Source organism: Amphiura filiformis, chromosome 15, assembly GCF_039555335.1.
Source record: "Amphiura filiformis chromosome 15, Afil_fr2py, whole genome shotgun sequence".
Lineage (NCBI taxonomy): Eukaryota > Metazoa > Echinodermata > Ophiuroidea > Amphilepidida > Amphiuridae > Amphiura > Amphiura filiformis.
This window is the reverse complement of record NC_092642.1, coordinates 43442124-43455445: the sequence shown is the minus strand read 5'-3', so window position 1 is coordinate 43455445 and position 13322 is coordinate 43442124. Positions and strand designations below refer to the sequence as shown.

The 13322-nt window shown below is 37.2% G+C and overlaps 1 protein-coding gene across 1 annotated transcript; it reads right to left on the bottom strand.

The window, feature by feature from the left end:
- Window positions 1–1409: 1409 nt before the first annotated feature.
- LOC140171685 (sodium/calcium exchanger regulatory protein 1-like) lies at window positions 1410–8974 on the bottom strand. Its single transcript, XM_072194979.1, has 4 exons — window positions 8726–8974; window positions 6073–6248; window positions 4298–4411; window positions 1410–1961 (listed from the first exon to the last, which is right to left on the bottom strand). The coding sequence occupies exons 1-4, from the start codon at window positions 8796–8798 to the stop codon at window positions 1905–1907; spliced, it is 420 nt and encodes a 139-aa protein (XP_072051080.1). The 5' UTR covers window positions 8799–8974; the 3' UTR covers window positions 1410–1904.
- Window positions 8975–13322: the final 4348 nt, after the last annotated feature.

Below are 13322 nucleotides of genomic sequence, written 5' to 3'. Positions count from 1 at the left end.
TTGAATTTTCGATGTAAATAAACAGTTCAATTCCAACTGGTCCGATGTAATTATACGTATATACCTTTGCATAATCCAGCCTATTATTGCAAGTAACAAAACTTCACCTTGATCTATTGTTGATTTGTTTGAATTAGTTCTTATGAATGAACAATGTTGTGAACTTGAACTTACATTCTTTCAATTATACGGTACAAATGACTTTGAATCATAATAGGTGAAATGTATTAAAACTGATGACGTCATTTCAGTTTGTGCCGTCATACATACCATATTTAGGCCCGCTACTATATATTATAAGTATATTTACCTTTTAGGCTAAATAGTAAAAAAAGAAAAAAAGACATCAGACAAATGTTTGTAATTACTATACATTTTCTCACATTTATATAAGAAGTATAACCCATTAAAAGGAATGGGACTCGTTACAACAAATCCTAAAACATATCAATAACAGAGCTAATTTTGAGATAAATGCCTTTACAAGATATAGGCGTATACAGGTTGTCCCAAAAATATCTTGACACTCCGATGGCCAATACTTTTTTTAAGTGAAACATTTGGGGAATTATATCCCATAGATCTTTTTTGGAACACCCTGTAGACCGCAACGATTTGCCTTGAAAGTGACCTTTATATCTCATTGTTTGTGCGTTCAACTGACTTTATTATTCGTTTTTTACCCAATGTTGTCCTCGATTTTACATCCATGGAATTTGTCTTATTGAAATATGGCGGGCACAAAAGGAGAGGGTAATATTTTGTCAGCTGAGAAGCATACAAAAGATTACCCAAACCAAAGTACGCCCTCCCATTTTGTGCCCGCCATACTGCAAAGGCCAATTGGGATATTTATACCCTTGAGGATCACTCATAGTGACCCACTTTTTATGTTAAATGGTGGAAAATGGACCCAAAATGGGCACAAACTTTACAGGTTCATACAAAACAAAGATGTGTGGAGGGGCAACAACAAATTTTACGTCCCCATTTGTCAATTCTCGCTATTCGCAATAAGGGCGCCGCCAGCGGTTTGCGATGATCGTGATGTATCATGGGATGTAATCGTGATGTATCATGGGAAAAGGTCGACATCAAGTCCGCGCAATACGAATATTACCATGCTATTACATAGGAACACGTGACAATATTTTTTAGTTTGTCAAAATAAAGGTGTTACACGCGAATCGATACTCAATAATACTTAATAATGTGATTTGAAATGTGCACAATTAATTTTTTCTCTATCGATTTGCGTGTAATACCGTTATATTGACAAACTAAAAATATTGTCACATGTTCCTATGTAATAGCATGGTAATATTCGTATTGCGCGGACTTGGATGTCGACCTTTTCCCATGATACATCACGATTACATTGCAAACCGCTGGCGGCGCCCTTATTGCGAATAGCGAGAATTGTGACCCATTTTCAGTCATTTTAATGACACTTTATCCTTTGTTGTCCCATTCTATCCCTGACAAATTTCTGTGAATACTCACAAAATTGCACATTGTCACAGAGTTGGTTGAGTTTTCAAAGTATCCAGCAATGTATTTTATACTTTACAACATAGACTGGGTGTCGAGTATTTTCTGGGAATTATCATTCCTTGGGTACATACAGTCACTAGAATCCACAACATGCTCATTTATCAGGGCACAATTCTTTAACCCCAATTCATTTGTACATTCATTGAATGAACTTTGAAAATTTGGGTACAGAAACTCATACTCTGAAACTTGAGGTCAAATTTTGCATTGTGATTGTTTAATTGAGGTTTTTGAACTATGCCATTGGGATGAGGTCATTGTGGTTCATTGTGAGTACGCTAAGATACAGGAAATGCAGTACGGTACATCATGTTATCATTATTACGACAGTCTTGATTCATGCAGCAATTTTACGACTCCAACCGTTTAAAATGTCTGTAGGCGACGACTTCTTTGGTCTTAGCGGTCTGTTAAAATAAAAACAAATAATTTTGTGTCAATTAGTGATTTTGGTATAGATACTAGATGATGAACAATTAAACTCTGTTGGAAATGAGGGAAAGGGAAGGAATAACCATAATAGCTAAAATTATTATTAACAAGTTGTTGGTAACATAATTATGTCATGTGTCAATATAGCCAGCACCGTCACGAACCGTCATCACCAACACTACCATCATCACTGCACACCCCGGGGCACCACCAACATCGCCACCGTCAACGTCAATAACACCAGGCAGCACCAACAACAGCATCACCGTCACCAACGTCAGCATCAACATCAGCAGCATCAACAAGCTCAACATCGCCGACATCACCGACACCAACACCCCACACACACCAACACTACGAATCAGGCCAATGCATGGAATTTTTCTAGAATGTACCAGAATTTTTCCACTATTTCAATTTAAAATATTTGCCGAAGATGGTCAAAAAGGGTCTAACTCGACATGATGACAACACTGACCGATTTAACAACGTGTTTAAGGTTACGGAGGGTGAAAATTCCACTCAACTTGTCTTTTGTTTTTTAATTTTTATTTATGAAGTATATGTATATATTAAACATCTCAGAGATGTAGATTAAAAAAATTGTATCAACAAAGTATTTTTTAAATTATTTTTGTGTATCAATATTTGCTCTAGATATCCCACAGCACTAATTCTTTTTTAAAGACAGTTCTTGTTTTAAGGTGACACTACACTAAATCCTTACGCATTTGGTGTAACTCATGGAAGAAAGAGAAGGTGTGAGGGGCTATCATTTTCTTTGGAAGGGGGAATCCCAAATATACATGGGGGGCCCGTGGGTTAGATTTTAAAAGGTATGCCAACATTTCCTGTCATCCTCCCTGGCCCTGCTCTCAGCCAGCCTAACTTTGCCAATGTGGAAACTTTAAATGGCCTAGATATTATGATGCAGATTTGAATGTTCCTGTAGTGTTTCCTAAGCCTTATAAAGATGCACTGTAAATGTTTGCAAAAACTGCTCCCCCTCCCCATTCTACCCTCCCCAGGACTCATAATTATTATGCACCTAGTTACTTTATTGTATTTTCACATGTATTTCAATGGGACATTTATTTAGTGATGTGCCCCTTATAGTGATTATTATTCCAGTGCATGAACTGGCAACCCTATCATTTTCATTTGATTGCTAAAATCACTGAAGCATATGCACAGTGGAGCATGAGTATTCAACCAGCACTATACTAGACAAAATCAATAAAATAAGTAATATCACCTTGGCCCTGGCAACACTAACTAGCATTGTAAACAAGTTAGCACATGTATGGTTTGAACATGATAATAGATAGTGTGGAAGTTTTGGCAGAAATTTGTCAATTTCTGCAAGTTTTATGAAAATCAATTGATACTTCCCATGCAGTAAGGATTATCAGTAGTAATACAGGAGCACTGCACCTGGAATACTATGGGATTGTGAATTGATACTGTGAAATAGCAGAAAATGTGAGTACTTGAAACTAAATGTGTGGATATCTCAGAACTCCATTTTGGACCATTTGGCCTGATATGCTGAGATGAAATAAATTATTTTTAATGTTTCCCGTAGCTGATTCATAAAATTTTGATATGCATGTGTTAGCTGATACTTCAAAGAAATAATGTAGGGAATAATTGTGTCAATATTTTGGCACACTAAATTAATATTGTTGTTGCAAAAAAGACGACATTTACCCCATCATTTTCATTGACATTCTGTGAACATGTAAGCTTACTGTTTTAAATCAGGAGGACCTATCGAAAAAATAAATAGGTACATTATTTCATTGGTTTGTTTGTAACACATATGCGAAATCGCAATGAAATCGGACCCTCTCCCCATATTTTCCTGGCCTCTTTCCCAAAAAACCTCATGCTCATGAAATTGAACACAAATTGAAACACTTACAAAGTACATTTGTGTATGAGCTATGACGTTAAAAGTATTACAATAATAATCATTAGAGTGTCAACTTTAAGATGAAGTATGATTTTTAGGCCTGCCATGTTTATTTTTTGAAAACCAAAATATTTTAGGTGGCTACGTGCAGCCAATTTGCCTACACAAAAGTTCAAAATCCTGTATAACCTTAATTCAACCAAAGATCCTTTGATTCAACCCATTTCTTATGCACCCACGCACGGATTGGAGGCTATTAGACGGAGCCATCTGATTGGACCGTTGTTACAAAGTGTTAGCGACGTGTGTTTGTAATGTGATTGCTTTTCTCCAGTAATTATAATTAGGCCTATATGCCTACAATAACGAAGCAAAAACCACAGAGGAAAAACTTACAATGCGTATGTTATTTTCATCCACAAGTTCCCAGGTAAATGACACTGGACTTCCCGTGTCTCCGGCGGGCTGCTCTGATATGACGAGACAGTCTCCATCAAAGTTTATTGTGGTCTAAATAAAGAGGAATAATAACAATAACAATTTTAATAAGAATAATAGCATGAATATTATGGCATAATATTTAATTATTTTGAATTGAGTTATTCAGGAACAATATTTAATTGATAAATTATTTAGGTGTAAGCTATTGTCTAATTCACAGTGTCAGAATATCTGCCGTTGACCTGCCATGGTTTTGTAAATGGCTTATTCCAGAACATTTCCCCCCCCCCCTCCGAGGATTTGTAAAATCCGGGTTTTTACTATTCCACTTGAGATCGGATTGTTGGGCTACTTAACCGTCCCCATGGAACTGGAAACAAGTAGGGTCTTTGGGAGATAACCTCGTATCGGTAGAAGGGTCTTTTGGAGCGGTGTACTGTCAGAATCAAGGGTTTTGCTTGGTTTCCTGGTTGAGAAATCGCCTTGAAAAAAAACCCAAACAAACAAACAAAAAGCCCAACAAAAATCATAAATGAGAGGAATGAAAATTTGACGACTTACAGGTTGTCCCAAAAAAGAGGCCCCTCATTGCGCCCTCTTTTCTCCTACTTCTGAAAAGTTGATCAAATATATTTTGGTATGTAAAGAAACCTTGAGTCGGTAGCTTTAATAAACTAAAACAATTATATCAATCGGCCCAAAACTTTTGAAGATATGCTCTTTTAAAGAAATGTACCCGTTTTTCACTCTGTCCACGGAAAAGGTTTGGCTACTTCAAAGATTGAAAAGGAGTACACATACCATGCATGAATATGAAACATTCCTCAATGATAGCTTTATAAAATAACTTTATTTATGGAATGGGCTTTACCGGTATACCGGTGGGTTTATGGGCAATGGATTTTGTTAATAGTGTCATTAATTTGTGGGTAAAATGGATGCCGAATGGGACTTTTTTGCTTTACTTGCAATTACTTATTTTTTCTTGGTTATTTATACCTTTTTGTTTTATTATATTTCTTACTTTCTTACTTTGTTGTTTCTTGCTTTCTTTTTTTATTAACAACATGAGTCATTTCTCTGTTTAAGATAAAAGGTAGCCCTAAAAGGCTGTTTGGTTTGTCTTTGGTTCTTCTGAAGTGAGTTTACTGTGCTGCTCTGCCCTCTACCTGGTTGCCTCCTTGGCGAATACAGGTTTCAGCCCTGGTCCTCATTGCATCAATTGCGTTGCGTACCATCCTTGTGCGCCGGATATTCGCGAATGCATTCAGTAATACGTTTGTGAAGATCTTGGATTTTGCCACAAAGGAAATAAATCAAGTGGTGTGAGGTCTGGTGATCGTGCAGGCCACTCCACAGCATGAGCCATTCGAACCACTCTGTTTGCTATCCGTGGACAGAGTGAAAAACGGGTACGGTACGTTTATTCAAAAGGGCATATCTTCAAAAGTTGTGAGCCGATTGAAATAATTGTTTTGGTTTATTACAGCTAACGATTAAAGGTTTCTTTACATACCAAAATATATTTAATCAACTTTTCAGAAATAGGAGAAAAAGAGGGTGCAATGAGGGGCCTCTTTTTTTTGGGACACCCTGTATTATCAAAATCAGGGGTCTTTCAGCGTTCTGTTTTGGGGTCTTTCGTAGCTGCATGCAGGAGCCACTCCCCCAGATATGCCCTTGACACCCCCGTATCTAATTAAGCCAGACAGGGAAATTCCGGGCATTACCTTAACGTCCCTTCCGTCTACGGTCTTATCTTGGAATTCATTCCCAAGTGTGAAATCCCATTGATGCTTCGTCACCATCGTCCATTCTTTGACCAGGAAGTGATCGCCATCTATCTGTTCCACTCTAAGCTCTGGTGAGGCCAGGTTTCCGATCTTACGTAATGCTATGTTTACACCTTGATAGAGAACAAAATCATAGTCATTAGATGTTGAAAATATGAAATATGCGGGTTTTGTCCCCAACTCAAAACTATATGCTTCAGAATAGATAGCCTAATGATCATGAACCGAGAAAATGAAAAAAGAATGTTGTTAAATGATGTTATTGTAAAATATATTCTTTGCAATTTTGTCAATACTTTTAGGCTTAATGTAAGCCTAAAAACAATCATGTCTATAAACAATCATGTCCCAACTTACACCTAATTGGAATCAGCCAAATTCGTTGTGCTTGTAGGACAACAGACATGATAGTGCAATTTTGATTTAAGGGGACTCGATCTTTTGTGCGTAATTATAGAGGGCCAGGGGATTCACTCTATCATTAACAAAATCATTTGAAGAAGTCAAAGAGCCCTAAGAATAAAAACTGTAGTGTAATTCACGCCAGACACAATTTCTTTATATGACAAAAATTAATTTTTGTAATCGATCAAAAACAAACGTTTTATATCAATTTTAAATTTAGCCTGAATCCGTAAATGGTACCTCTCGCCCTTTTTTAGGTCAAGGCTGTTTTTACCATTATGCAGCGAACCATTGTTGAAGCTATTTAATGTGTTAATGTTAATGTTATGTTATGTTATGTTTTGTTATGTAATGTTATGTTATGATATGTAATGTTATGTTATGTTATGATAGGTAATGTTATGTTATGTTATGATAGGTAATGTTATGTTATGTTATGTTATGTTATGTTATGTTATGTTATGTTATGTTATGTTATGTTATGTTATGGTATGGTATGTTATGTTATGTTTTGTAATGTTATGTTATGTTATGTTATGATATGTAATGTAATGTTATGTTATGTTATGTTATGTTATGTTATGTTATGTTATGTTATGTTATGATATGTAATGTAATGTAATGTAATGTTATGTTATGTTATGATGTTATGTTATGTTATGTTATGTTATGTTAATGTTATGTTATGTTATGTTATGTTATGTTATGTTATGATATGTTATGTTATGCTATGTAATGTAATGTAATGTAATGTAATGTAATGTAATGTAATGTAATGTAATGTAATGTAATGTAATGTAATGTTATGTTAATGTTATATTAATGTTATGTAATGTAATGTTATGTTATATTATGCGATGTGATGTGATGTTGATGTTGATGTTAATGTTATGTTATGTTATGTTATGTTGTGTTATGTTATGTTATGTTACGTTATGTTACGTTACGTTACGTTACGTTATGTTATGTTATGTTATGTTATGTGATGTTAATATTAATGTTAATGTTTATGTTATGTTATGTTATGTTATGTTATGTTATGTTATGTTATGTTATGTTACGTACGTTACGTAATGTTATGTTATGTTATGTTATGTGATGTTAATATTAATGTTAATGTTTATGTTATGTTATGTTATGTTATGTTATGTTATGTTATGCTGTGTTACGTTACGTTACGTTACGTTACGTTATGTTATAGTTATGATATCTTATGCTATGGTTATGTTATGTTATGTTATGTTAATTATGTTATGTTATGTTATGTTATGTTATGTTATGTTATGTTATGTTATGTTATGTTATGTTATGTTATGTTATGCCCTTACCCGACATTTAAACAATTTCTGCCAAACGCTTTTTTTTTGCTGTCTGGGTTTACTTGGCATCACCGAGCAACGCTAATGGCTTCAATAGTGTCTCTATGATGCACGCGATATATTGGTAATGTGACTGCATGGTGTTTGAAAGCTTTTAACAGTGTGAATATGAATTATTAAAGACTTCTAAATAGTAACTCATAAAGTCTCATAGGTCTTATTAGAGAGGCCCCAGAAATTCATAATGCACTTTCATCTCCATGTGTCTTGCGGCTATTGAAATGTGCATCCAATATGGACAAAATCATTTCTTATTGGCCTTAATTAAACATTATTATAATAAAACATATCAGTGTCTGTTGGTTGGTGTGCTGATTGTTTCGGCATAAAGCGCACACCAGACAGACATCAGTGGTGTAGGTTTCATTTTGACATGGAGGGGGTGGAATTTTTTCTTGATTTCTTTCTTACCAGTACCTTTGGGCGACAAAATAAGGTTGTGTTAAAAATGGGAGAGAAGCGCGCGAAAAATGTTAGCGTACATTGAAGCAAAACTGGTGAATAAAAGTGGATTAAATTTGGGTTGTTTTAGGTAAAAATGGCCAAATATGAGGTTCATTTGGTCAGAAACCCACATACAGGCGTCAGCATTGGGTGGACTGGGTGTTTGTATGGACCATCCCCTTAGCAAAATATTGGGGGGGGGGGTTATACCCTACCCACCCCCAGATCTACGCCTATAATGTTAAAGCATGCATGAAGGTAGAAAATATGTGGTTAAAGGCACTGCCCTGAATTTCAATATCCTTCAAATTCAGGGCTACCCCCTCCACCATGAAAAGAGCAAAAATTTAAAAGTTACTTACCTAAAGCTTCCATAAACGGCTCAAAATTCTCGCTCTTATGCAGCTTGAAATGACCAACAAATTTTGTGGCCATGTTGACTTTTTTTTTTAAGAGCACCTTACGGACGTCAGTGAGTGGCGTATATACTATGAGCTCCAATAATAATGCTGATAAGCCAAGTGCTATCTTTTAAATCACAGATTCTAGAACACCAGCGGATGCTGGCTACCTACGCAGCAGTTCCGATTACCGTAAGTTCCGCGCGGCACTGTGTTACGGTCTGAATGTGATTAAAGTAACCTTAAAGCAGGGATATCCCTGTTTAAAGCAAAAAGCTATACAATATAATAAAATTCTAAATTGGACTTTCTATGTCACCATGCATGCGGTTTCCAACTGATCTAGCATTATAGGTTGCATTCCACCAGTCTTTTTAAATTTTATTATGTGGAGATATAATCGGAAATAGTAAAACTATTTGCACGTGTGCAGATAAATAAGCTAGATAAATGCCATTTTCCTGACTCCATACAAATCTTGTGTTGGTTGACTTGGTTTGGTTGAATTAGTCACAACATGTTATGTTCTATTCTACGGTTCAAATGAACTTGACTAAGAAGTGATTGAAAATTCGATTGATGACGTCAACGTCATTTCAGTATCCGTGATATAGGCATAACAAACAATACAATATGTCTATTTATATTCTTTGAATTTCTTTCGGCAAAATAAAAAAAAGGTGAAAAAAGTGTTGCCCGGTACAACACATAACTTCAAGCTAGGCTACATTATAGGCTATACAAAATGTGCAAATTTCTTGAAAAGATTACTTTTCATGCCATTTTTGTTTGGGAGAACTTTTAAGTGTACTGGTGGACAGTAATGTTTTTAATCCTGTATATATATATTTGCCATAATTAGCTCCAAGTTCACACACAACCAATCCTTTTTTTTTTTATCCTGAAAGCCTATAATTATTCTGCTCAAGTAAAGTTTGTTTGTTAGTATGTCTACAAATCGACCAATGTACGACTATACTCTGTTGAGGTTCTGTATAATAATAATAATAATAATAATAATAATACACAGATTTAGAGAGCGCTTTTTAAATGAAGAAACAAAGCGCTATGGAAAAGGAAAAATGCAAGAGGGAGGAAACATTTAGGTGAAAAGGTGAGTTTTTAGGTTCTTTTTGAAAGTTTGGACATTGGGAGAGTCACGAATGTGGGAAGGCAAGCCATTCCATAGAACAGGGGCAATGATGGAAAATGCTCTGTCACCAGCCAACTTGTGGGATCTTGGAATGGAGAGACAAGTGGCAGCAGTAGAGCGCAAAGAGTACCCAGAATGACGGGTGTGAAGGATGGAGGACAGGTATTCAGGTGTAGATGAAGCAAGAACCTTATAAACATGGACGCGAGTGCGGAACTGGACACGTTTAGCAACTGGAAGCCAGTGCAGACTATGAAGCAAAGGAGAAGTATGCGTATATTTTGGTTCTCTGAAAATGAGTCTGGCGCACTTGTTCTGGAGAAGCTGTAGGCGGGTGAGGTTTTTCTGGGAGATGCCATTAAGCAAGGAGGAGCAGTAATCAATCTTGGACAGGACAAGAGTCCTAACCGCATTGGTACACGCATCAAAACTGAGGCACCGTCTAATCCTCCAAATATTGCCAATCTGCCAGTTCAAAGTTTTGGACAAATGTGCAACATAACTGGACATCTTCATGTCATGGTCAAAAATGACCCTAAATTCTTTATGGATGAAGATACAGAGATCTCCAACCCATCCAAATAAAGGGTGAGATGTTTGAGATTAATGTAGTGATAATCAGAAGAGGCAGCAAAAACTCAGTCTTCGCCATATTGAGCTTGAGCTTGTTACTGGTGAGCCAAGCTTGTAGCTCATGGATGCAGTTGGAAAGTTTGAACAAGGCACAAGCTGCATCCCCCGGGTGGGAAGGATTAAAGGTGATAATCAGCTGAACATCATCAGCATAGAGGTGATATTGGAGGCCATGATTACGAATAATGTTCCCGATGGCATGAGTGTAATAGGTGAACAATATCGGACCAATGGCCGATCCCTGGGGGACACCATAAGGCAGATGAACCTTATCAGAATAGCATCCCTTCACAAAGACCTGACTACTGCGATTTTCAAGGTAGAACTGGAACACTCTATGGGCATCACCAATGATGCCAAATTCTTGGCTCAACCGCTGCAACAGAATACGGTGATCCACCGTATCAAATGCGGCAGTCAAGTCCAGTAATACCACAAAGACAGCCCTGTTGTCATCAATAGCTCTGAGAATGGTATTATGAACAGCCAAGAGTGCTGTCTCGGTGCTGTGAGCAGCCCGATACGCTGACTGCAAAGGCTCAGCCAGTTTATTGCACTCGACATACTCGGTGAGCTGAACACTGACAACCTTCTCAATCAGTTTACCAACAAAAGCCAGATTGGAGACAGGTCGGTAGTTCGAGAGCTGCTGTTTGTCAAGGGACATCTTTTTTTTAGCACAGGCGTGATGGTAGCCCTACGTAGTTCAGCAGGAAAGCAGCCAGAAAGGAGGGAGTTATTGACGATCTTAGTAAGAATAGGGAGAAAAATATGGATATGTTTCTTTAACAACCAGGTCGGGAGGGGTCTAGGTCACATGACTTGGAGGTCCATGGCATTATTATTTTAGATAACTCTTCTTCAGACACAGCTTCAAATTTGTCAAACGAGCATTGCAATGTGCTAGATGTAGAACATTGAGAAGTGGTGTTTGAAGAGGTAGCATGGACAGCATCAACATCAGCACGAATTGTTTCTACTTTACCAATGAAATATTTACAGAAATCATTAGCTAATGTAGCTGGAGAGCTACTATCAGGAAGGTCACGTGAGGTCTTATTCAAAAGAGCATTTATAGTCTTATACATGTCCTTAGTGTTACAATTGAGTAGCCTTTCATTGTAAAAAGATGCTTTCTCTTTGCTAATGGTTGTTGCAGCTTCCCTCTGGGAATCAATATAGGCTTGACGGTCAACTTCAGTCCTTGTTTTACGCCAGCGCCGTTCACTCCGCCTACGTAAGCGTCGCGCATCCTGAACAGTTTGATTAAACCATTCAGGTTTGATGCGAACGGTACATGGTTTTTCTTTGGCAGGTGCATGGGTCTCAAGTACTTGGCTACAGGTTTTGTTATAAAACTGGACAAGGTCTACATGTGCCTCATCCATGGAATCATCAGTGGTATTGAGCTTGAACACAAGGTCTTCCTCAAAAGCAACAGGATCAATATTGCGGAAATTACGCGCTTTGTACACATTGGTGGCTCTGACAATTGACTGCTTCTTAAAATCAATGTCACAAAGTATGAGAAAATGATCAGAAACGTGAACAAGGGTGGATGTCATATGGCTTGACAACATGATCATTCTCTTTAACCATAACCAAATCCAAAGTGTGTCCCTTCACATGAGTGGGCTCATCAACAAGTTGCTCGAAACTAAGAGACCCAAGGATAGCAAGCATAGATTTGGTGTCGCTTTCATTGGGCATGTCCATATGGATATTGAAGTCACCCAATACCACTGACCGTCCAGGAAGGAGGTCAACTGCATTGAGAAATATCTCAAAATCATGAAAGTATTGAGGCATTTGCTTTAAAGATGATGATTTATACACAACAACAAAGTAAAGGTTCTCGTTCTTCATATAAAATAATGAATGTTCAAAAGTGTCACTTTTAGGTAGTTTCTCTTCGCAGAGTTCGAGACTCAGTTGGCTCTTGAAAACACAGGCAGTTCCTCCACCGCGATGGACAGAGTTACGGGGTACACCCAAAAATGAGTAACCGGGAGGACACATTTGCCCAGTGATGACACGATCATCAGAACGGAGCCAGGTTTCCGTAAGGAAGAAGAAGTCCAAGTCCGCATTCAAGATTATATCAGTTATTGTGTCCCCTTTATTGCCCACAGACTGGGCATTCCATAGACCTAACTTCATGTTGCTATGGTTACCTGATGAGTGCTCACATTGGTTTTGCTGAACAGTTTGCTCATTGGAATGAGAAATCATTGCAGGTGATGCAGATGGATCCACACAGCTCATAATTGGAAAGTTGTTTGAAAGTATCTTCTTCTTTCCTCGACGAGTTGGTTTCTGTTTATTTAAACCAAGTGACTTAATGTTGTACCAAACTTCTTGAGGCAGTCTACATGTAGTTGTCTAGTTGAAATACCAGTATTGTACTTAAGGAGATCACTCCTAGTATAACACATTGTGGTAGAGTGATAATCAGCTGGATTATCACACAGATAAGTATTTTGAAGATGAAAATATTGATCATTCAGATGATTAGACTGATCAATTGATGGAATAACAAGTGTAATTGACTGTACAGCCAACAACAACAGTGAAAAGCTAACACTGTGTACAAGTATGGCAGCCATGGGCTAGATTATACAAGAGGATGATGAAAAAACAAGTCACAGTTAATATTTCCTCAAAAGTTGTAGAAACTCCAAAACAATGTGTCCACTTTGATCACAAATGTTATCCAAACATATGTACATCAAATGGAAGGTTGCAAATGCACCGTAGCTGGAGAAATCACAA